Below are 25264 nucleotides of genomic sequence, written 5' to 3'. Positions count from 1 at the left end.
TCAAGATTGACTTGTCACGTGGTTTATTACCATGCTTTGGTCTAGTTTTGTTCATCTAAATTTATATTATATAGTCGTGTTTATAAAATATATGCCCGCATCTTATTATAATAAAATCCTAAGAGAGTTAAAACGCTCATGGACTTGTCCATCATGCAAAACTCGACGTAAAGGCCGACTCGCAAACAATTCGAAATTGAAAGTTCATCGATTGATACAATGGGCAGCGTTGGGCGCACTGGGCGAGTAGAGGCAATCATGATAGTGTAGAGGGCCTAAATGTCTATAATCGGCCGTCATTGTAGGTGTTTATTCATATTTGCTGTAATGGCGGCAAACATCGACGGTCATTTGTTGGGCCAACGCTGCCCATTGTGAAGAGGGCCCATTAATATGTGGTGTGGTGAAATAAGCACCTCTACACAAATTACTATCACTTTTCTTACAGTATTTTACTCATACAAAAAGTACTTTTATATTAGATAAAAAGCTTAGGTTTGTTATATAAGTTACTAACTCGAGGATGTAATTTTATTTATTTTCTCGTACGGTCGAATGAGCGGTACTTTCACATACAGGGGAATGTTTTCTGCAAATTATTATGTACTAGCTGCTCCGCGCGGTTTCACTCGCATTGCTCTGCTCCTGTGGGTCTTAGCGTGATGACTGATGATATATAGCCTATAGCCTTCCTCGATAAATGGGCTATCTAACACCAAAAGAATTTTTCAAATAGGACCAGTAGTTCCCTACATTAGCGCGTTCAAACAAACAAACAAACTCTTCAGCTTTATAATATTAGTATAGATTATTTAATAATTTGTAAGGCAGCTGTAAAGCAATTTTTAACAATCATGCTTTTATTAGATTCACCCTTATGATTGTATGTAACTGCCATGATTGTATCTAGTACACAACTCTTATAGAATCCAATCCTTTATTAATAAAATTGATTCAAAATTTACACACACATCCAATAAATGTAAATGTGTAAATTTTGAATCAATTTTATTGATAAAGGATTGGTGACAATAGATACAATAATTGCACGAGTTTAAGTTTATTGTTTAAGTTTTTTTTTTTGTTTTTTATTTTTGAAACTATAATAATTATTCACTTTTAGCCAACAGAGAATCCACCAGTGCCAGTGCTATCTACTGATATGGAACTATCAGGTATATAAACAAACATTACATTATTTTATTCACACACATACCTAGTAAAATCAAAATTTGAGTACTTTATTCTTTAATGTACAAAACAAATTCCTCAACAACTAGGTATTTTATCCATATACATACAACAGAATAGGACAGCAACTTTGTTTTTTTTATGTAGACATAAATTACACATCTACAAAAAATATAGAATACACTTATTAATAACTCCTCTAGGTACTGTTGAAATGTCGCAACTCCCTGGTGTCCGTTTATGTTGTCCCTGCAACAAGTATGAGCCATGTGACAACTTGAACCAATCTGAATTGCTAACTTGTCAGTAAGTACTAGATTCATTGAATTATTCCAAATAGAAGCAATATAAGTAAGCATGTTTGTAGATTAAGCGAAAATAGGTGGACCAACAGAATCTTGGAATGGCGTCCTTGGACCGGGCGAAGAAATGTTGGACGTCAGCCTGCTAGGTGGGCTGACGATATTATAGTGAAGGTTTTGGGAAGAAAATGGATGCGGGTGGCGAAGAACAGAAAAGAATGGCGTGCCCATGAAGAGGCCTACACTCAACTTTGGGTTAAACCGGGCTGAGAAAGAAGAAAGAAGTAAATAGTATGATTTAAACATTAAACGATTGTGTGACGAAAAAAGCTGCTTCAAAATAGCAAGTACTTAAAAATTCATTAAAATGTAATCTTAACTGTACCTGCATTGAATTTTATCCTCTAACTTATTGTCACGAATGGGCAGATTCTAGACTTTAATTGAGCATTAAGAATATTTAGTGTTCACGTCACTTAAGCAATTTAATTTTAAGACTCAGTAAAAAAAGGTATTGGAACTTTTGTACCTATTTTAGATTTAATTGTACGGTCTATTAGATTCTATATCAGAATTTAATTTTTCGTTAAAGTAAATTATAGAAAATAAATTAAAAAAAGTTGTTTCGATTGCTGGTACCAATCGCTTAGTAGCCATAAATAAGGTGTTTATATGTTATTAAGTTTACATTAAGTAAAATTAAAATTGTAGCTACTGCAAACTCCAACAGCACGCAGCGTGCTTCGGAATAGTTCGTCACTTGGCATCTCGAGTGACGCACCACTGTTGTTCCACTGTGCTATGATGTTGATCCAACCCGTACTCCCACTGACACTAAATTTTTTCCTTGAGTATGAGGAAACGGGAGGTAATAGGCCCTCTTGAACAGCTTGCTAATAATCTGAGTGATAGCTGATTTGACTCTATTTAACCTCATTCTTCACAAGTTGTTTTCACAGATAAGCTTAGGAGAAAAAATTGCTAAGGTGTGAAATTGGCCCTAAACGATTTACTGTCTAAGCAGTAAGGATGTAGTGGTCTATTGATATTATCACTTGGTATTTAGCGAAAGCTTTTCCCCAGAATACAGTCTTTCAGACTGAATGCCTAAGACTTCCACTTGCAGCTTCAGCCATAATCAAAAGGAATATAACAAACTATTCAATTCGGATCCTTTTGGATAGCAAAGCAGCACTCATGGCAATCAAAAGCCATGAACTCACTTCAGGAATAACCCTAGAGTGTCACCTAGCCCTAACCAGAGTATGTGACCTGGGAAATTCCCTAGTATTACAATGGATAAAAGGACACAGTAACTCACGTGGAAACTATGGAACGATTTGCCACCTACGGTGTTCCCGAACAGCTACGACATTGGGGCCTTCAAGAAAAGAGCTTATTTGTCCATAAAAGGCCGGCAAAGCACCTACAACACTTCTAGTGTTGCAAGTGTTTATGGGCGGTGGTGACGACTTAACATCAGCTGGCCCACCTGCCCCTTTGCTTGCTCTGACATAAAAAAAAACGATGCTGCTGACATATTAGCCAGAAGGGCATCTGAAACACCGGTCATGGGACCGTTTCCCATTATACCGCTACCTTCAAGCTGGACACGGCTGATGATTACCCAGCTCACTAGCACTGCACATAAAGCTGAATGGTCAAAAAGATCTGACTACAAGCAAGCCAGAGAAGCCCTACCGAACATTGACTCTAGACTTGCACGTCGGATTCTCAACTTGCGGAGAGTGCAACTACGCATAATAACAATGAGTTGCGGAGAAATGCCTGTATATTATTATTATTATAGCGAAAGCTTACTTCAAATGGCACAACATAGGAAAAGTTAATATTATCATTATCTAGCTTATCCAAGCTTTTTCTGCTCTCAAAATTTCCCATTTGGGCAAAATGTGAAAGTACAGCCTAATTAAGTCTGAAAAGAAACGACCGAGCTTTTTTAATCATTAATCGTACTTTAAAGAAGAAGTGAAATTTTATCAGAATAACCAACCACAGAAAACTACTATAATCTTAACTTATAACTTATATTATGTTAATACAAGTTAAGTACATGTCAATGTAAAATACCAATATATGTACACATTTGTATCGTTTTTAAAATAAAAAAGGTCTCGAGCGTGTATATCATGTCTAATGTGCTTAACATTAGACATGTAATACACGCTCCTTAATAAATAATGCTGAAAATAATAATATGAAGGAGGGAAATAGGCTTCTGTTTCCTTATCATTAAAATTATAATGTGCTATTGAATTGTAAACTAGAAACGTGTGTGTTTCTTTAAAAAAAAGAGCTTGTGTGCCGAGCACACGTGTCAGAAGCAAAACTTCTTTGGCAAGATTCAAAGATCCAAAATCGTCGCCTCACTCCATGACGTGACGGAATTTCCATAACACGACCTTGAAATTTTACAAAGAAGAAAGATGAAGTTTCACATCAAAAATTTAGACAGTAAATAAAAAAGTATGATTTATATGAAAGTACCCTCAAACAATAAATACGCAGTGTTTTATTTACCACAAGCAAATCGGGGTTAGCACTAAGTGAAATACGATTAGGCAATATTGAAATTTATTATTTTACTTCGTTGGTTATGTGAGATGTAACTTTTTTATTACCTAGGCTTTAACACCTGCTGATAATAATTTATCTGAGGCCATGATACGAAAATATATGTAACTTTTTCCTTTAGAGGGTTCATTGTATGTTTTAATATTATCACCAAATAAACTTTCATTCAGTAGTTAACAGAAAAACATTTTTAAATCCATGCTCTGATTTATGCAATTTACGAATAAATGCTTAAATAATTATGTTTCTTTAATATTATTTTGTTTAGATTAGCGCATTCAAGCAAACAAGCTCTTCAGCTATATATTATTAGTATATAGATTAAACTCATATTGTGCGATTGCAGTATATTTAAATGTAATATAACCTTTTCAATAGTCGATAAATCAGGTCACAATCCACTATAAATTTCAACATAACAAAGTATTTTTAATCTTCATAAAACTGAATACCTCCAAAAAATAACGGAACTGCATTTCTTTCAAAGCACCAAAACTTTTCGATTCGATCCATTCACTGGTATTCTATTAAAAAGGTACAATACATTTGTTCATCCCGGGAACACTATGTATAGATTTCATTCTGATCCATTCGCTTCAGTACCCTTACCATGAGTAATCGAACCTTGTGTGATTTCGATAGCGAGTAAAGGTAGACTTAAGTGAAGTCCCGTGTCCCCTAGTAGGGTATTGGGAAGGTGCAAACTCAAATTCAAACTCAAACATTTATTTATTCAATTAGACTTTTAGAAGCACTTTCGAATCGTCAATACATATTTTTAACAATTACCACCGATTCGGAAAGCAGTATCTATGCAGCAGTATGCATTATGAATGAATGATGAATTTTCATTAGGAGTAGGTGATCAGCCTTTTTCCTGCCAGATCGAGACATTTATTTTCGTCTTCATCAGGAATCGAACCCCTCGGTTCTACAGTCACGTGTTAACCACTGTATCGCGTTAACCACAGAGGCAAACACGGTCAAACATGGACTCAACTACAATCGAATCGAAAAACTATTTCTCGGGAGCTTCTGCCAAAGACTGACAAAGACAAAGGCTCATGGTACCAATAATCAATAGAAAACACTACAAGACGTGACTCTTTAGCAGTAAAATTTCGATCGAATTTTTTTCTTGAAGACATACTGTGAAATAAGTATTCGAAGAGGCCGCTGGAGGCGCTGTAGAATTTTCCATACAATCTAATAAACAAATCCTGTACACTTGGGGAATGTACTAATTCCAGTTTATATGAGCGTGGAATTAACTGTTCTGTAGCTATTTCTTTTGCTTCTTGGATGAATAGTGTGTGGATTTATAAGGTGTTTAATAAACATATTATGTTGCAAGAGCGCCACTTTAGTGCAGCAAGAACTTAGAAGCGAAATCGATTTTCAGTGGAGAAAGACAAAAGAAACTATCTTTGTCAAATGAGGTACAGAAGACTCTAGACTTAATCATTGAAACAGATAAGAATATGCGATGGTAATCCTTACTAATATTATAAATGCGAAAGTAACTCTGTCTGTCTGTCTGTTACTCAATCACGCTTAACTACTGAACTAATTTGCATGAAATTTTGTATGGAGATATTTTGATACCCGAGAAAGGACATAGGCTACCTTTTATTGCGAAATATGTACCACGGACGAAGCCGGGGCGGACCACTAGTAATATATACAAATGACTCAAAGCAAGGTAGACACTCAACGAACGAATAGAGGAAATGTTGGTCTTTATATTATGACCAACAACAATCAGTGAAGTCTCTGTTACTTTTTTAACTTCTTCAAGTTTTATTTAGTCAAAACTAATTACAACATTAAAAAATCGGAAGACGAAGCGGATAGATTGGATAATTCTCAAAGCAATATACAGTTTATAAGTGCAATAATTTGTACTAACTAAGTGTACAAATGTTCAATTTATCACGATAAAATACCTACATCATAATATTTCATACATAATATCGAAAAAGTTTCATACTCTACATAGAATACCCGAATAAAACAAATTGCCGGTAACATACTACAATATAATATATAGGTTTTAATTAGAGAAGGGTTAACAGGTCATTGGCACATAAAATCTGATCCCAGAGGTGTCATCTGACGCGTGTGTAATGAATTAACTTTGTTATTGTTTATGAAATACATTGTGATTTTTTGTTCATATACTCTTGGGGGATATCGTCGAGTTATAACTTCATGTGTATTAATATTAATAGTATGTTTGTTTGTGTCAGCTGTGCTCTGAAACTATTACTTACGTAGTAAATTATTGCGAAGGTAGTACTTATTTCGCAATCTGTGCTACAACTGACTATTATAATTTTCTATTAATATCTAGTAGGTACTTACCTACTAGATATTGGCTATTATTAGGGTAACGAACTAAAATTCAAAGTTCTGTGTTCACGGAAAGTACCCTGTATGTTTTGAATCCCTTGCGAACGTCGAAATTTGAGAAAATTTACAGCATGAAGGGCATCTATCTTTGGATTATTTCGCTTATAAGTTTGATTTTTCCAGTTTCAATGAACCGAAGACTCGAGTATTTAATAAAAATTTCAGCTTGATTTCACGTGTTCCTGAGAAAAAGGGTAAAGGTATAGACAAAGAGATAGACAGACAACGAAGTGATCTAGGATCTCCTTATCAGGGTTCCGTTTTTTCCTTTTGAGTTTCGGAACCCTAAAAAAGACTAAAAATGGTTTGACTCGTGAAGGATTTGAACCTCCGCCCTCCGATGGTTCTGAAAGTGATATCGATGCTCTAACCCACTGAGCTAACGAGTCTTGAATTCCATTTTTGAAAATTGACATAAGTACCTACGCACAACTGCATCAAACAAGGGATAATGCACTGTATTGCAGTTGCATAGAACTTACATTTGCGTATTGTTTTCGGAAAGATAATGCCTGATTTTCCATCGAAGATAAAAATAGATAAAAATATCGAACATTGAATGAGTAATTTGTGACGTTATTAGATATAATAGAAGATAGATCATATTCTATCTATTGGCGTGGCAAAATTTTTAAATAAATATTTCCTTGAAAGAATGAACCCTCGTTACGCGAGTCCGACTTGCACTTGACCGGTTTAATTTTACTTAAATAAAAATTTACCAAACAAAATCGGTTTACGGTACAGTTATTTTTTTTGGCTCATAGTAAAGAAAGCGGTAGAAAAACGGTTGATTTATATTTATAACAACTATTACCTAATCAAAAACCAATTCCATACAACTCAAAGCATAAAACAAACAAGCCCTAAGACAGCCAATTTACCACTAAAATAATAAACGTACGAACTACGATCAAGGAAATGTACTCCAAATATTTGGAAGATCACAAAATAATATGGTATTAATAACGTCCAAGCCTTGTAATAAGTATTGAAACCCTCTGAAATATTTTAGTCACGAACTTCGAGCGAGGTTATATCGACCGAACAATGTTGGGAGAAATTGAATATTTTCAAGATATTTTACGAGTATTAAAACACAAATTAGAACCAATGCTTTAATAATGTGAATTGATATTCTAGGTTTTTTGAAGAAATTATTGCACACATCTAAATATTGTTTAAAACTCAAAAGTGATTGACTGAATAGTGATCTATCATCGCACAGCCCAAACCACTGAACGGTTTGGGCTTAAATTTGGCATAGATGTTAGAACGTAGGCATGCGCTAAGAAAGGATTTTGATCAATTCTACCCCCAAAGAGATAAAATAGGGGATGAAAGTTTGTTCCATGAAAATGTTTATTTTTCACGCTGATAAAAATGATGATGAGATAAAAAGTAGACAAGCAGTAGTTATTAAACATACTTAGACTTTATCTCTCGACATTATGACAGTGCCCTTATATGCCACAGAATGTGCTGTTAATGGCACAAACTAGCAATTTACATGCATGAAGACTGCATGATTATAAATCATAAGCGTTTTTCGATGAAATGGAAATATGATTATTTTATATGACGCTGGATTTTACTCACTTCTTTGGAAAATGGAATTTCAAAAGTTTGAAGACTTGCGTATGAACCAAAGTTCATAAAATAACCTATTCATTTAAAAAATTTCGTTGAACGCTAACACAATATCTTATATCAGCCACCCGCGTAACATGTACGTTTCTTCTTTATCTCTTACCTTGGGCAGTCTGGAAGAGATCGCTAGTAAGCGATAAGGCCGCCTTATGTACCTACCATATTATGTACCTTTGTATAATTGTAAATATTACTTGGTGTGGTATTTAAATTGATAAATAAATAAATGAATAAATATCTACGCTTCTATACTAATATTGTCAAGCTGAAGAGTTTGTTTATTTATATGTTTGTTTATCAGGAACTACGGTTCCAAATTGAAAAATTATTTCATAGTTAGATAGCCCACATATCGAGGAAGGCTATAGGGTATATTATATCATCACGCTAAGACCAATCGAATCAGATAAATGCGGGCAAAACCACGGGGCAAAGTTAGTAGAATTATGATTAAACATAAACAAAGTTAATAGTGACTAATGAGCGAATCAAGTTACGTTGTTATGTTGTATTAGGGAATTAGCAAAAGTGGGTATATCATTAATATCCCCTGACTTTGATTGATGTACAGTTATGATGTATTATAACGTGCGACCAGATTTTGCGACTAAAATAACACCTGATGTGAACGAAAGTTTTTATTTTATGTTATAATTAACCGACTTCAAAAAAAGGAGGAGGTTATCAATTCGGCCGGTATGTTTTTTTTTTTTTTTTTTTTTGTTATGTATGTACACCGATTACTCCGAGGTTTTTACGTGATTCTTTTTTTGTTCGATGCGGGATGGTGTCGAATTGGTCCCATAAAAATTTTATTAGGATAGGCCTAGTAGTTTTATTTTATGAGCATTTTTGTCTGTATTTGTAAATGTTGCAAGTGCAAGTTTGAAGTCGGTTGTTTTTAACGCAGTTATCACTTGTTTGTAACATAATATTAAGAAATATATTATGTAAAAAATCTATTATTTCAGGGGTCTAGTAGGTACTCATGCCAGCTCAATCGGAGTCGGGGTGAAAGGAAGACGAAGAAGACGTCGTTATTTAGTTATTCAGTGGCTAAACTGTCTATTATACCCACACATAGAGTAGCCTTATTACTGAAAACATTCTCTACATTATACCATTTTACAATGTCCAAAATACATCACTTGAAAACTCACAAACAATAAGCTATTCACTAAGAAAACGAATTAGAATACTAGATTCAAATCCACTGATCTCATCCCTCTAAAATCTCTTAAAACCTCTCATTGTTAACTTTCATTGTATTTCGTTCAACGCAGTACGATCTTAATGCAATTTACATAAGTGTTATATCGTAATACCTCGGCAATCTTCGCTAATCTTCGTATAATCTGGCTGAATGTAAATGAGACTCGTATTTAAGATTAACAGGACAAGATACGTATAAACTGTATAACTATGGGCTAAGTTTTGATGCATCTTTTACGAATTAAATCGAGGATAAGAGAAGGTCACTCAATGTGATAGAAAGCTCTGGGCAAATCGACGTACAAGCTTTTAGTTAAAGAAGTACGCACATATCATGGATGGTACCTATGTGTTAAATCATTTGTGATGAGAAAAAACAAAATAAATATATTATTATTGTATCAATTAATTTTTATTGGACGTATTTACTAATAACAACAGACATATAGCCTAGTGAAAGTTATTATAAATTTTTAAAAGTAATCTAAATCCTGTATATTTTTATTTTCACATTAATTTCATTTTGTTGATATATTATATTGATGATAAATTCAATCCTGTTTTGTTAATTCATAAATTCTCTAGACATCCCTAATTCACTATAAATGTATCTCAATTTATGATATTTTATCATAATAATAAATTATATTTACATAATAAGTTATGTGTTTTAAATACTTTTTAAAATAAATAAATCAATACTAAAACACCAAAAAACCAAAAAGTCACCAAAATCGTACAGTGAATGGTGAGCTTTATTCTCTAACACGCAATTACAAGTTTGAGTGGCTGTATCAAATATTAATTTGTCAGAACAGACTATGTTAATAATGTAAAGTGTTATTTTTCGTTACAAACTGAAGAACCAATTGTGTTAATTATTTAATTGGAAATTTAGTGAATTCATTGTTAACTTCCATCCTTTCATTGGTTGTTTTAATTGACTTAAGTACTTAATATTAAGACGATTTGGGTAACAAGTTACTAAAATTGTTCCTTTTATTAGTAACTGTTTAATAATCTGTGCTTTTATGTTCATGATATTCTTTGTTCATCAATTTTGAATTCATTGAAAATATATGAGGTAAATGAATGACATCTTCTTGCTAATATTATGCCCTTTTCATATGATAGTCAGATGTTTGTTACTACAAACAATCGTATCATTTACGGGTTGATTTCTCTTCTGAGTCGTAAACTACTTAGTTAAATATCTGATTTAATCCAAATTGGTTAGTACCTAGTCATGACAGCTGCAAGACAGACAGATTTTCATATTTACAAAAATTCATATATCTATCCGGATAAGTCTACTCCACTCTCCACTAATATATGGAATATTTATAATACCTATTTAATATTACAACATAATCATTAACAGTAAATACACATCACAAAATTCTGAAATGTTTATTAGATATTCAATTATCACAAATTCCCGAATTCCTATGGATTCGACGATTCGCTAAAGCAATAAGCAGGACAAATGTGCGAATTAATACAAGTTTATTGCTCCCATTGTAAGAGGATTTTGATAATTAATTAAAGCCTGAAATGTGCTGTATTTGCGCTGTTATTGATTTCATTCGATATTTTTTTTATATTTGAAACTGAAGCTTTCAGGAAGGGCGTGAAGCCTTTCTCCAAAGCTTAGCTAAGCAGGAACTATGCGGTTTTTTCTTTGAAAATGCAGGAAGCCGCAGGCGGAAAGTGATATAATTCTGAAAAATGGATGAACAAGCTTTTTAGGGAAAGACTTCATATCTGTATATTCATCGAATGAAACCAAATTCCAAATACCAATTTATGACTTTTTTTATAAGTCATATTTTCAAACTTTAATTTATTTAAAGTTTAAATTTAAAAACCTCTTATACTACAATTGATAAAAACATTACAGTTCAGAAAATATAAACTTGAATTTCATTGAAAAATCTTCGAAAGGAATTTAGGTAACAAACCAACGACACATTTCCAAAAAGACTTGTTACAAGTTAAACAGAAGAGAGAACAAGATCAAAATAACAACAATCAAACTAAAAATACCAACCAAACATAAAACAAACAGCAAACCTCATAAAAATCTCAGATTTCAAACCAGAAACTATCCATTGTCCAAAGCAAGATTGACCCTATATAAAACTTCAAACATACAACGCAAACTGCTGAATCTCAAAAGATTAGCATAAAAGCAACTTAACTATTGAAGCCATTGAAAATGCCTAGTCACCGCCTCAATAGGTTTCTGATAACTATCTATTCAGTCGTGGATAATAGAAATCGAGTCCTAATGCACTGTTGGCCTACTAATGACGATTCTATGAAAGCAATGCAGGGTATTATTCATTTTTCAAATCGGACCCGTAATTCCTAATATTAGCGCGAACAAACAAATTACTCTTCAGCTTTATAATATTAGTATAGATTTGATATTGGTAGTAAATATAGATATTTTTTATTTCGTCAATAAGCAATTGTATTACTTCGATGATATTAAAATCTATTTGCTTCTATAATCTTCTGTGAAAACATCATAGTCGATAACTTGAAATTGGGGTGGAATTACCAGATTTAATGCTTTGGATGAAACTTTATAGTACTATAGGTTAGACATCAGAATAAGACATGAACCACAGATATTATAATACTATAATCTTCTTATATATAAAAATGAATCGCAAAATGTGTTGGTAAGCGCATAACTCGAGAACGGCTGAACCGATTTAGATAATTCTTTTTTTATTATATTCCTTGAAGTACGAGGATGGTTTTTATGTAGAGAAAACGTAAATATGTACCACGGGCGAAGCCGGGGCGGACTGCTAGTAGTACTATAAATATATTATTATGTACTTGATTTTACCCGCAGTTTCTCCGCGGGTGAAACCACTCGGCAAAGCTAACTCATAAATAGAATAAAACCGGCCAAGTGCGAGTCGGGCTCGCGCACAAAGGGTTCCGTAGCAGCAAATATAATAAATTACAGTTAAATCAACCTATCTCAAAAACTATAAGAGATACTTTGATCAAACCAAAAATCGTTGAAAGAGTTAATTAGCATGCATCACCTCTATTTTTTTTAGAATTTTATACCCCGTAGTTATAAAAATAGAGGGGGGGGGACATACTTTTTACGACTTTGAGAGCTGATATCTCAAAAACCGTTCACTTTAAGAAAAATGTTTTTTAGAAAACTTTATATCATTTTAAAAGACCTTTCCATTGATACCCCACACGGGTATGTACATCGAAAAAAAAAATTTCATCCCTCAGTTACATGTATGGGGGGCCCCACCCCCAATTCTTTTTTTTACTATTTAGTGTCATATTTTTGTAGCGGTTCATACAACACATATTCCCATCAAATTTCATCACTGTAGTACTTATAGTTTCCGAGTAAATCGGCTGTGACAGACGGACAGACGGACAGACGGACAGACGGACATGACGAAACTATAAGGGTTCCGTTTTTGCCATTTTGGCTACGGAACCCTAAAAACTGTATCTTTAATTTTATTCTAGTAAACAATTAAGTCAGAACACCAATTGTTTTCTTTATATAAGCAGTTTATCCTATGTAACCAATTTTATTACGATCCAGAAGCCGTTCTCTAAACCTTGCCTTTTACACATTTGATAAATATTCGAAGAGCCGGGTTTAAGCCCCAAATAACTTCACCACAGAGACAAACACTACCTGAAAAACTAAGCGTGTTTCAAACAATTTCAAGTCGAATATACACGATGTAAAAGTTTTCGTTTAGAAGCTTTGAAACAATTGGACAATTTAATAAAGCAATGTATTAATTTAACGATCTGATAGAAATTAACACAAATTAGTAATTGACGAACAAAAAAAAATATTACAATCATTTAAACTATTCATCAAAATTTTTAATTTTTTTATACGAATTGTCACCAGTTTACAAAACAATCATCACTAGCCCATATGCGTATATGGGAAGCCCGTGTCGCGTGTGTGGGAACGTTCCCACTGCAGGGACACGGGCTTCCCATTTCTCCACATTTCTCCATAATAAGTAAACTTAGAGAAGCTGAGACCATTAATTATTCTTGGAAGCAGTCTGATTGAGACGAATATAATCATATGAAACTAGACTCAAAGCGGGAAGAAATCTCGATTCTACGAAATCAAATGATTATTAATATAGTGAATAATTATCTTTACAATACGAACTGTAGATACGTGGAATTAATCTTCTAATCAGCGAATAATACCATCACTTCTAAAGTACTAGAATAATCTTTCTAATGGTAAATGGTTCTATAAACTTATGTCTTTTTTTTTCTAACAGGTTGCCTGACAGAGATTGCAGTACAGAAATAAAAACAAAATGTAAGGGTTCTGATTTACCACATTACAAAGAACTGAGGAAAAATGTTGATAATATGCTATGTTTGAATATGCCCATATTATGGCTTCACAATCAACCAGTAACTCCAAATATTATTTCTATAATATGGGGTATTTATTACCAACAGGAAAGATGTTACCAAAGGTAGGTAAAAATTGTTATATATTTTTCCATAAACTTCACTGAAGATTTTGATTTTTGTGCGTGAATAATTTATGGTTGAACCAAACTTGCGGCTCTTTAGTTCAAATTTTGAATTGCGTTTTATTTTTTACTGATACTTATGTAGAAGAATATGTTCCAAAAATCTCTTTTATTCCAATCACTGTTTGTATGCATTTGTTTTTTTTGACCTAACAAAAAGAAAACAAATACATAAAAAATTCCCAAAGACAAGCAATAGTGAACAACAATTTTAATGCTATTCATTTTAGGATCAAAAGTTGATAGATTCTTCAAAACACGGCTTCATCTTCTTCTTTACCTAGTGAATTTATTCAGCTGTTGATTCGAATATTTTCCAAGCTGCCTTACGATGTTCTGTGGAAATGGGAAAAGGATGAGCTGCTGGGGAAATCAGCAAATATACGAATATCGAAACGGCGACCACAAGAGGATCTTCCGAGTAAGAATTGAGAATTTCATTTTTTGAAATAAGTAAAATCTTTAAGTAGATATATTTTATAAACAGTAGCTGACCGGTGCCCAAATAACACTTTAAAGTAAAATAATATATGACGACGACATCATTTAATTAACTTCTCTTCTTTAACCAAAAACCCAATAGTTAAAACATTTTAAGGAATATTGAACTATACAAAAGACCACGTATAAAACTGAACAAGACAATGAAATTCCAGAACATTCCAACTTCAAAATATTCAAAACACACAGAGGACTTCAATCAACGAAGGAAGCTATTTCAGCGGGACTACCATTTATTGGAATACCGATGTTTGTAGACCAATAGTACAATGCAGATAAATATGGACTAGGCTTTAAAATTGAAAAAAAGACTAGATATGGAAACTATGAGTGAAGATAATCTGAAGTCAGCCATAGAAACTATTATGGGTTATAAAAAGTTTGTTGCAATTTTATAAAAAGACACGCGGTTACACCATCGTCAATTTATAAAACCATTTAAATAATTAACAACGAAAGCACTGACTGTGCGACATAAATTACGATATTACTTACTACAAAAATGTTGATAGTATCGTCATTTCTATCCTTGATACAGTATACTTGGAGCGCCTCCTTGGTGGTTCACGCGTGAGCGTAGGACTGAGGGGTGCTGGGTTCGATTCCCGGTGGAGACGAAGAAAAAAAATGTCTTGGTCTTGTAGGACATGGAAGGCTTGTTCACCTACTTGTCCTAAAGAAAATCGATCAGTGAAACAGATGTATAATGCATCTGCCCCTTACCCCACTAGGGAACATGGGACTTCACCTTTTTCCTCACAGAGTCCTCACATTTATGTGGTGTCACATTTTTTTAATACGTACTAGTATTTTAACTCATGAATCAGTCAGTGTAGGTTACATTAAAATCGGTTGAGCAATTTATAGTAGTAATTTTTTTACACAATTTATCATTCCATTCACTACTATAATATTATATACGTTACTCATTTAACTAAATTTTAAACATCCAAACAAACATATTCATCAAACATAACAGATTTATTTCACAATAGCAATAATAAAAAGTATACAAATCGTTGTCACACTGATTGCCCTGTCCCATGACGAATTGCTGACGTCACTGCTCACTAAACGACGCAGCATCTTGCTCGTGGGTCGTGGATCACCCCCCGGACAATTTGGGTACATCATGTTGCGGTCACAATCCTGGAAACCATTACAGATTAATTAAATATTATTATATAAACATTATAAGTAAAATACACGCTTTAAACTAATGAAATTATTGTATTGTAACCGATCCTTGAAGAGTGTGCAAGGTTTGAATTTAATCTGTCCGTATGAAGTGGATGAAAGACGAGTTTAAAGAAGTAGATATACAAACATACAGATGGAACAAAATACGTGTTAAAAAGTAATATATTATATATAATCATTTTATAATTATTATAATTTTAGATTTGCAAACCTTAATTATTATTGTTGGTAAAATTAAACTCGAATTCACACTCATTATTTTATTTGTATAGTTACACTACTGTAATTATATTATTTCATATATTTTAAATGAACTATGTTAATAATTATAATCATTATTGAAATTTTTGACATAATGTTACTGATTAAGAACACGAACAATTAGTTAAACAACGAGGCAATCTTCATAAAATATAAACTCAAACTCAATCATTTATTCAATCAGTCACTTCTTATATAATATCTTAAATCAGTTCAAAGAAGCACTTTTGAATCGTCATAACAGTTTTAACATCTTAATATATATAAATCTCGTGTCACAATGTTTGTCCTCAATGGACTCCTAAACCACTTAACCGATTATAATAAAATTTGCACACCATATGCAGTTCGATCCAACTTGAAAGATATGATAATTTAAATCTCAAATCGTTTTATAGAAAGCGGGCGATGCCGCGGGCGGTAAGCTAGTTTATAATATTATAACTTTAGACCACGACTTACCTGATACACTCCACCTTCAGAGACAATGACGGAGAATTTCTGCAACGTCACCGCCTGGTTATGAGTGCAACTCGTCGGTAGGTCAAACAACGCCTCAAGTGTACACCGTCTGAATCTGGCCCTGGTACTGAAAATAATATTAATGACATTATATTATTGAAATATAGTAACTACGTAATCAAGACGAATACATAAAAAGTAGTAAGTATAAAGTGGAAAGAAAAAAAAGATGGAAGCCGTTTTACATGATAAAATGTTGTTATAATATTAATAGTATTCATCAAAGCGAATTTCCCTTTGGCTTTTGCAAACCAAAGACTTTTGCTGGCTTTCCACCCAAAAATCTGTAAATTCACGAATGTTTGTTGGGTGGGGTTCCACGTGCACAGTTTTGCTCAGATTTCCTAGATTATAGAAAATAATAATTCTTCAAATTAAGGTACGGAGTGGTCACCAATTTAGCTTAGATTTGATAATTAAAACAAATTAAATATAATAATTTATAAAGAATAGAAAAAAAATCGACCACGAGGCGGGACAACCCGCATTCTTTCACGCCTTTCCGGGGCAGATTCCTATTCTTTATAAATTTATATTTATAGTTTTATGGCATTCAAATGCTTGATAAATATATCAAGCATTTGAATGCCATAAAACCAAAAATATCAAATTCAATTGATAATATAATTTGGAGTACAATACCTTTTCCATATTATTTATTACAAGTATTTATACACTTGTAAACAGTTTATTACGACACAACACAGAAGAAGAATAGAAATTTGAGAACATTCTAAATACTAATATTTGATACTAAAAATTAAACACTGTTGAGAGGCACACGTAAGCGCATTCAATGTTCAATAGAATATTATAGAAACTAGTTCGATGTAACAGTCGACAAAAGATTTTAGAATACCCGCGTTCACTCTTATAATTTTGTCGCGATACGCATACTATGTGTATACCGCGACTCTGTTGTGAAATAATAAATATTATAATTATTTTGTATGAATGTAATGAATGCTTGAATTTTGTATCTTTTATTGTAATGCTTGAATGTTTGATGTTTTAACAGGTTCGAAGTGAATTATAATATATGAATAAACAATATTTACAGATTATAAAATATGTATATAAAATAGTGTGTGTTATCCGCAATTTGGACCCAATTATTAAAATAATTTGGAAAATCCAAAAGTGCACGCCTCATAATTTTTTTTTAATAATTATTTATTAATTATTATTTTTGTTTATTTAATAACAATTAAACCACATCGAATCAGACCCTGAAAAATGAAAGGGTTCTATTCCTGAGCATACTCAAGCGTAAGAGAAAAAAAAAGACCCGATTAGTAAAGTATTTCGGTCGCTATCGTGTTAACAAGAAAAAGGATCCGCACATACAGACACACGGACGTCCAAGACAGAACTTTTTTAAACTGTTTTTTAACTAGTTTAAATAACAGAAATGACATCAAAAATATCATGAACGTTAAAAATAGTGTTTTTTCTTCATATGTGTGTGTATGTATTATCTTACAAGTGCAATGTATGATACATAAAGACATTTTAAGTTTGAAAAATCAGATGTTTTGCGCGAAGTGACAGTAGTACCCACCTCAACGCTTCGCTTATGAGGCGTGCAATATATGCAGATAAATAAATTATTAACATTTTAATTAGTTGATAATACTTAATTGCAGTCGCGTTCTTTAATACAAATAAAATAATCCACCACCGGACCACACGCCGTAAAAACCAGTTCCATCCGCACCATCTGGATGGTTGGCGCTCCACCACTGTCCGCTTCACCCGCAGCTTCCTTCCGCGTATGGTGAAACTGTGGAACGATTTGCCACCTGCGGTGTTCCCGAACAACTACGACATTGGGGCCTTCAAGAAAAGAGCTTATTTGTCCATGAAAGGCCGGCAAAGCACCTGTAACACTCCTAGTGTTACAAGTGTTTATGGGCGGTGGTGACCACTTAACATCAGGTGGCCCATCTGCTCCTTTGCTTGCTCTACATAAAAAAAAAAAAAAAAAAAAAAAAAAAAAAAAATTGTATAATTGACTGGATTTTTCTTTGAGGAAACATTATAAATAGAAATTACTTAATATAGCAACGAATTACACTACACAGAAATGACTTCTTGTCTTAATTAAATAATTTATTAACAACTAGCGGTCCGCCCCGGCTTCGCCCGTGGTACATGTTTACGTTTTCTCTACATAAGAACCATCCTCGTACTTCAAGGAATATAATAAAAAAAGAATTATCGAAATCGGTTCAGACGTTCTCGAGTTACCTATGCGCTTACCAACACATTTTGCGATTCATTTTTATATATATTATCTAAGATTAAAAAAATTAAGGCAACCTTCGTTAAGTTACTTTTCATTACAAAGGTCAGAGCTTCAAACCTTTTTAATTTTTAAATATTATAAACATAGAAAATCTATTAGTCTACTAGCTTTCCACTCACGGCTTTACTCGTTTTGTCTTAAACTTATTATATTATGTACTAAAACCTGCCTCGAATTCATTATCATTTCATCTATATCATTTATTTATCAAATATAAATTTATTAGGGTGCACTCACACACATCAGTCACCGTCAAGTCACCGATGACTGATCGGTGACGGTTTGTGTACGTATCCACAAACACCAGTCACCGTCATGTTGTCCGTCAGTCACGTCGCCGGATTGACTGAATCATTGAACACATACATCAGGTTAGTGAGTGATTAGACGTGTGTCACGCTAGAGAACATGTAGCAATTGACGGTAGCACGACGCTGACTGAACTGAGACGTGACGGCACCGGGTGAGTGGGGATAAAAGTATGATACATGTATGGAAAGATTATTTGACGTGCCTGACCGGGGACGTCACTGATAGATTTCGTGCCGGCGACTGTCGTGTGGGAACAGAGTCATACTAGAACTATTGATACATATTTTTTTTTAATCCTGTCCGGTGACGTGCCGTGACGGTGACTGATGTGTGTGAGTGCACCCTTAATCATCCAAATCCCTTGCGTAGTTTTATAAATTTAAGCATATAATATGTATACAGGGACAGATAGACAACGGCGTCTTTTTGTAATACTAAAACTAGACATCCACGTGCCTTTTGCCTTCATATCACTAGCTTTCCGCCCGCGGCTTCGCCCTTGTTTTCAAAGCAAAACCCGCATAGTTCCCGTTCCCGTGGGATTTCCGGGATAACACCTATCCTATGTGTTGATCCAAGTTATCCTCTATATGTGTGCTAAATTTCATTGCAATCGGTTCAGTAGTATTTGCGTAAAAGAGTAACAAACACACACACATCCTCACAAACTTTCGCATTTATAATCTTCTTCTTATCTTCTTCTTCTTCTTTCTTATATATAAAAATGAATCGCAAAATGTGTTGGTAAGCGCATAACTCGAGAACGGCTGAACCGATTTCGATAATTCTTTTTTTATTATATTCCTTGAAGTACGAGGATGGTTCTTATGTAGAGAAAACGTAAATATTATGTACCACGGGCGAAGCCGGGGCGGACCGCTAGTCTTCTTATATATAAAAATGAATCGCAAAATGTGTTGGTAAGCGCATAACTTGAGAACGGCTGAACCGATTTCGATAATTCTTTTTTTATTATATTCCTTGAAGTACGAGGATGGTTCTTATGTAGAGAAAACGTAAATATGTACCACGGGCGAAGCCGGGGCGGACCGCTAGTATTATATATAGTATAAGAGAGATGATATTTATTACCGCCTAAATATACCGACCTAATAATAAATCTAGCTATATTAAGTAATCTCAAATTGTTTTCATGCAAAATAAATAATAAATAAACTATATTATTAAAATATTTCATTTGCATATCAAGCTTTCGAACCTATGTATAATAAATAACTCTTGCAGTTGGCTTGCTTCCATCGAGATTAGCTGAGAAGATTTATTAACGTGTTAAATATTAGACAGATATTATAAGGGGAATCTTATTTCTTATTGCACAAGGTATAATTTTAATTAAATGGACTATTCTACTAGCTGCTCGCCCTGTCTGCAACTGCGTAGACGTTTTTAAGTAAGTTTTTAAATAAAAACCATTAAAAAGCCATTTAGCTGTTCTTGAGTGATGTGGTGACATTTGAGATCAGGGGGTTACCATGATGTCTTTCTTCTATGAGTATTGTTCCCAGAAAGGGAAAGTGGGTGCTACTTAAATTATTATAAATATAACTCTGTCATTTTTTCCACACTGGAAATGATACTGCTTTAAGACATCATGGTACAGAGGGCTGGTGACTGATGTTGTGCATTTGCGTGCTATGACACATAAAATAATGTCTATAGGTGGTAATTACGAGCACCTACCATCAACTCTACTATTATTTCGCTCATAAAAGTGCTCTGCGCTTCTATTTGATGGCACTTTCATAAAAAATCTATGCGTGTACAAGTCGAATTAGTTGAACCACGTACTATTATAACAGTCAAGTATAGTTTTTTGTATTTGTTTCCGCTTGGATTGATAACTGTGTAAATTTTAAAAATTGTGCGCAATAGAAACGACAAATTCTAGAAATATTATACGAACTCACCAACACAAATTAAAATGAACATCATAATGCGTCCACTCGTGTGTTGTATTCTTTTGTTCCTCCACAGATTTCTTGAACGCTTTGTAGCAAGCCTCCCACGGGTCCTGTGTACTATCAATACACTCCGATAGTTCCTCGTAGCCTTGGGAAATGATAGATGACATATAAAACTATAAAGCTCCATGATATTGCGTTATATTGCTGTAGTTTCTGGTGAAAGCGGGAAGATATCTAGTCAAAATCAATGAACTATCAGTCTACTAATATTATTATTATAAATAAACTAGCGGTCCGCCCCGGCTTCGCCCGTGGTACATATTTACGTTTTCTCTACATAAGAACCATCCTCGTACTTCAAGGAATATAATAAAAAAAGAATTATCGAAATCGGTTCAGCCGTTCTCGAGTTATGCGCTTACCAACACATTTTGCGATTCATTTTTATATATAAGATTTTAGATTATGTCTAATTCTGGAACTTCAGCTACCTACATACCAAATTTCATTGTAATCGGTTCAGTAATATTTAAAAGAGTAGGTACCTATCAAACATCCATCCTCACAAACTTCCGCATTTATAATATTAATGGGATAATATTAAGCAAAGAAGAATACAAAGCTTTCAATATCTAAGGTATAATATCGCGTGCATTTCGCATAAAATTTATTAAACGCGGTTAATATTATCTGAAAGGTTAGAAGAAAAGGGTAGATATTTATATTGGTATTTCTACGAATTAGTTGTGCAATATTTCACTTGCATTAATTCAATGAATGCTTCGTGTTCTGAGTAATAAAAACAGTGTGTTGTATTTACAACAAATAGAATATTGGATTCACGGTTGCTCGTATTTCTTTGAATTACAACGATGTTTTGCCTAGGTACTAGATATTATTCTGTGTTTTTGCTAGCTTTCCTCCTGCGGCTTCGCTCGCATGGTCAAAGAAAATTGACAATATTCTTGTCACATTTTTAGTATATCCTGTGGTATATCGGTATTAATTAATTTCGGAGCGATCAAAATGCGCATCAATTATTGATCTTATGGGAATGAAATGTTTTACACAATATATTGTGTAGTCAAAATCAGCCTATATCACTATCTAACCTCCAACAACACATTTTGTTGTTCCACTATGATTTATTTACGACAACACAGCCTAATAAGACATGATTCCGAGGCACGTTTGCCATAGGTACATATTATCTCGCGCTGGATTTACGCGGTTTCAAAGAAAAACCCACATATTTCTCGTTCCCGTGAGATTTCCGGGATAAAACCTATCCAATGTGTTAATCCAAGTTACAAAATATGTGTGCTCAATTTAATTGTAATCGGTTCAGTAGTATTTGCGTGAACGAGTAACAAACATACATACACATACATCGATCCTCATAAACTTTCGCATTTATAATAATAAACTAGTAGGATTATCGATGATAGTGGTAGGTGGGTACCCGTCTAGTATCTTCATACTTACGTAACAACAACCACTCATCGTCGCATACATTATTGGCGACGTGTATGTGACCCTTTATGCTGTCTTCATTAAAGTGGCTCTCGGTGACGTCTTTGCAATCCACGTTCCAATCTATTGCACAGCTTATCAGATGTTTTATTGCTCTGAAATACAGATAAAAAAATTGGTTGTTTGTAAAGTAGGTTTACGATCGAGATGTTTACGTGATAGCGTCTTATTGGTGGCAGCGCTCGAGATGAGACGGGAGATCGGTCCGTCTCTCTCTCGTTATACCTGCGATCGCGCTCGTGAGGTTTTGGTGTGACACAAGTTTCTGAACATGTTACCCGACTAAAACGATTTTAAAAACGTTATCACGTTAAAAATACGATTAATGCAGATTACTACACAGTTTCTTCAGTGTAGAAACTGCTTTAGGAACTCATGATGGTAAATGATTTCTCTTTTACATCCTAATTTAAAAAAGCTTCTACAAGAAGTCTTGTTGAATAAATAAATATTTAAGCATTAGAATTTGTTTGAATTTGAATGATTACTGAAAACTCAAATGTAAACTTTCATCTACCGGTGTTAGTTATTTTTGTAGTAAAACATTTATTTATCCTTAGCTTTCCGCCTGCAATTTCAAAGAAAAACCAGCATAGTTCCTATTCCTGTAATGGATCCTGGATGTTCGGGATAATAACTATCCTATGCGTATCCAAGTTACCCTCTATGTGTGGCCAAATTTCATGAAAATGGGTTCAGCAGTTTTTGCGTGCAGGATTAACTAACAAAAAACAAAAACACACACTTTCGCGTTTATTATGTTATTAAAGTACAATATAACTAAAGAAAATACGATATAGGTAGTTAATGTATTCTTAGTACAATCGTTTTTGCCAAGAAATTGGCTTCTCTTCTGATAATATTCATTTCAATTTTCTTTAGGTAAGTAGGTTCTATAATATCCTTCCGGGCAAATTCTGGGATAAATTAATAGAAACATTACGCTTCGATATTGATATTATAGGTATACAGAAGATCGCTAGTTTTTAAGTAATTTAAACTGCTATCATAATATTGTATTTCATTCTATATAGCAAAATTCGTTAGAAAGCGACAATCTGTATTTCGGTTTGGTACAATGAAAATTTTGTAACAAAACATTATCGGAATTATTAAACTAGTTCCATTTACTACTTTAGGCAAAAGGTTATTCTGTTTTTTTATATATATCAAATAGGCAGATGTTGGTCCGCTATTTAGGAGCACGTCTACCTAGAAGAAAACACGACAGAACACATTACGCATCAAAAACCACTTTTAAATCAATTAGAAGAACCGTCCGTCAATTATCGCAAACTTCTAGAAGCGTCTCGAACGTAAATCCACATAAAAGTCAAGCTGTTCCGTTTGTTTAGTGCACTCGTCCGCGCTAAAAGTCCCACGTTAGAACACTCTTAGCTTTCTTTCGTGCGAAATTTATGTCTTCTTAGTTGAAGATATTAGCGCCATGTGCTACTGGTATCGGTTAATGTAATTTAGTTTTTAAGACGAAAGGAGTAAGGTGTAATTTTGAGTGAGGGTGAATGGTTAAATGGGTCTGTCTGGTCCAGTATGTTCTTAAATCCTATTCAAAACAGAGTAAGATATTTCAACATAACACAATATGAACTATCGATATTATTTATGTTTTTGAAAAATTGTACTTAAACTTGCATGTAGTAAATATTATAAATGTTGTGTTGTTTAATTAAAAGGCTGCGACTTAGCAGTTGTGTATTTCTACGTTATTGCTAATTTAAATGTGCAGGCGTAATATTTTATATTGATTAAACTAGATGGCACTGACTTAATTAGAGAGCCTGGGTAACCCAGAAATAGCCTACTTTTATTATCAAACAAGGGTTGAAACGTGAAAATTTTTGCCCGCAGTTATGTCCGCGCAGCACAATGAGATTATGTTAGGTAGGTACATAATATGTAGATTTAAAATATTTTTTATATTTTTTACAAACCTACACCAATCACCGATCTTAGTTGGTGCTGGAGGTGTCATTCTACTAGAGTTATACATCATGGCTGCTTCCACAGTACAATTGAGGGCATAATCGGAAAATTCGTCGCAATTTATGTTTTTCGATACAGAATCTTTCATTGATGTTGTGACTGGTTCAAACGCTTCGCTTGCATATTTTGTTTTTAAATCTTCATAAAACGCTAAATCTGTAATTTTATTTAAAAACGCAATAGATTATAAATAACACAATAAAAAACAAAAAAGCACGCTTGAACCAAGAAGCTTATATCTAATACACCGTGTATAAGATATAAGCTTCTTGGCTTGAACTCATGAAATTATTGTATTGTCACCGATCCTTGATAAATGTACATATTTTGAATTAAATCTGTTATAATATAATTAGAAATGCAATAATAAGTACTTACAAACATTAAAAAGATCAAAAATAATCAACAATAAAAACAATATGTGGAGCATATTCACGTATTTTCATTATAAATTCATCTTACATTCATATTGATAGTAAATTTTGATATCGATTGACATTTTTTATAAATTAAGGAAGTTTGACATTCTGCTTAACAAGAAAGGTTTAAGCTTTCTATTGAAATTTTTAAATATCTCTGAAAATAATAATATGAAAACTTAGATACTAACATGGTTTTTTAGTGTGTTTATAGTCCGATTCATTGATCGATTTTCTATATGCGTAAGAAATTGATTAGATATTATATTTATATTGATTAATTATTTTTTAAATTGCGTTATCGATAATCAACCTCCTTTGAAAGCATTTGGGCGGG

The 25264-nt window shown here is 33.5% G+C and overlaps 1 protein-coding gene across 1 annotated transcript; it reads right to left on the bottom strand.

Moving 5' to 3' along the window:
• Positions 1-15424: 15424 nt before the first annotated feature.
• Positions 15425-24630, bottom strand: LOC149478460 (uncharacterized). Its single transcript, XM_089709184.1, has 5 exons — positions 24457-24630; positions 22457-22599; positions 20975-21116; positions 16367-16493; positions 15425-15592 (listed from the first exon to the last, which is right to left on the bottom strand). The coding sequence occupies exons 1-5, from the start codon at positions 24594-24596 to the stop codon at positions 15425-15427; spliced, it is 720 nt and encodes a 239-aa protein (XP_089565310.1). The 5' UTR covers positions 24597-24630.
• Positions 24631-25264: the final 634 nt, after the last annotated feature.

The sequence above is a fragment of the Colias philodice genome, chromosome 22 (genome assembly GCF_061535455.1).
Source record: "Colias philodice isolate Cphi_HAF_F1 chromosome 22, ilColPhil1 Martin Lab GWU primary, whole genome shotgun sequence".
Classification (NCBI taxonomy): domain Eukaryota; kingdom Metazoa; phylum Arthropoda; class Insecta; order Lepidoptera; family Pieridae; genus Colias; species Colias philodice.
This window is presented reverse-complemented; position numbering and strand designations above follow the sequence as displayed.

Bases quoted from the DNA above. Each gene is read 5' to 3' on its own strand.
- LOC149478460 (XM_089709184.1), bottom strand. From the start codon at position 24,596: ATGAAAGATTCTGTATCGAAAAACATAAATTGCGACGAATTTTCCGAT. The intron at 21,117-22,456 runs GTAAGTATGAAG...TCATTTCCCAAG, and splicing joins CGATGAGTGGTTGTTGTTAC to GCTACGAGGAACTATCGGAG. The intron at 15,593-16,366 runs GTAAGTCGTGGT...AATGGTTTCCAG, and splicing joins CTGAAGGTGGAGTGTATCAG to GATTGTGACCGCAACATGAT.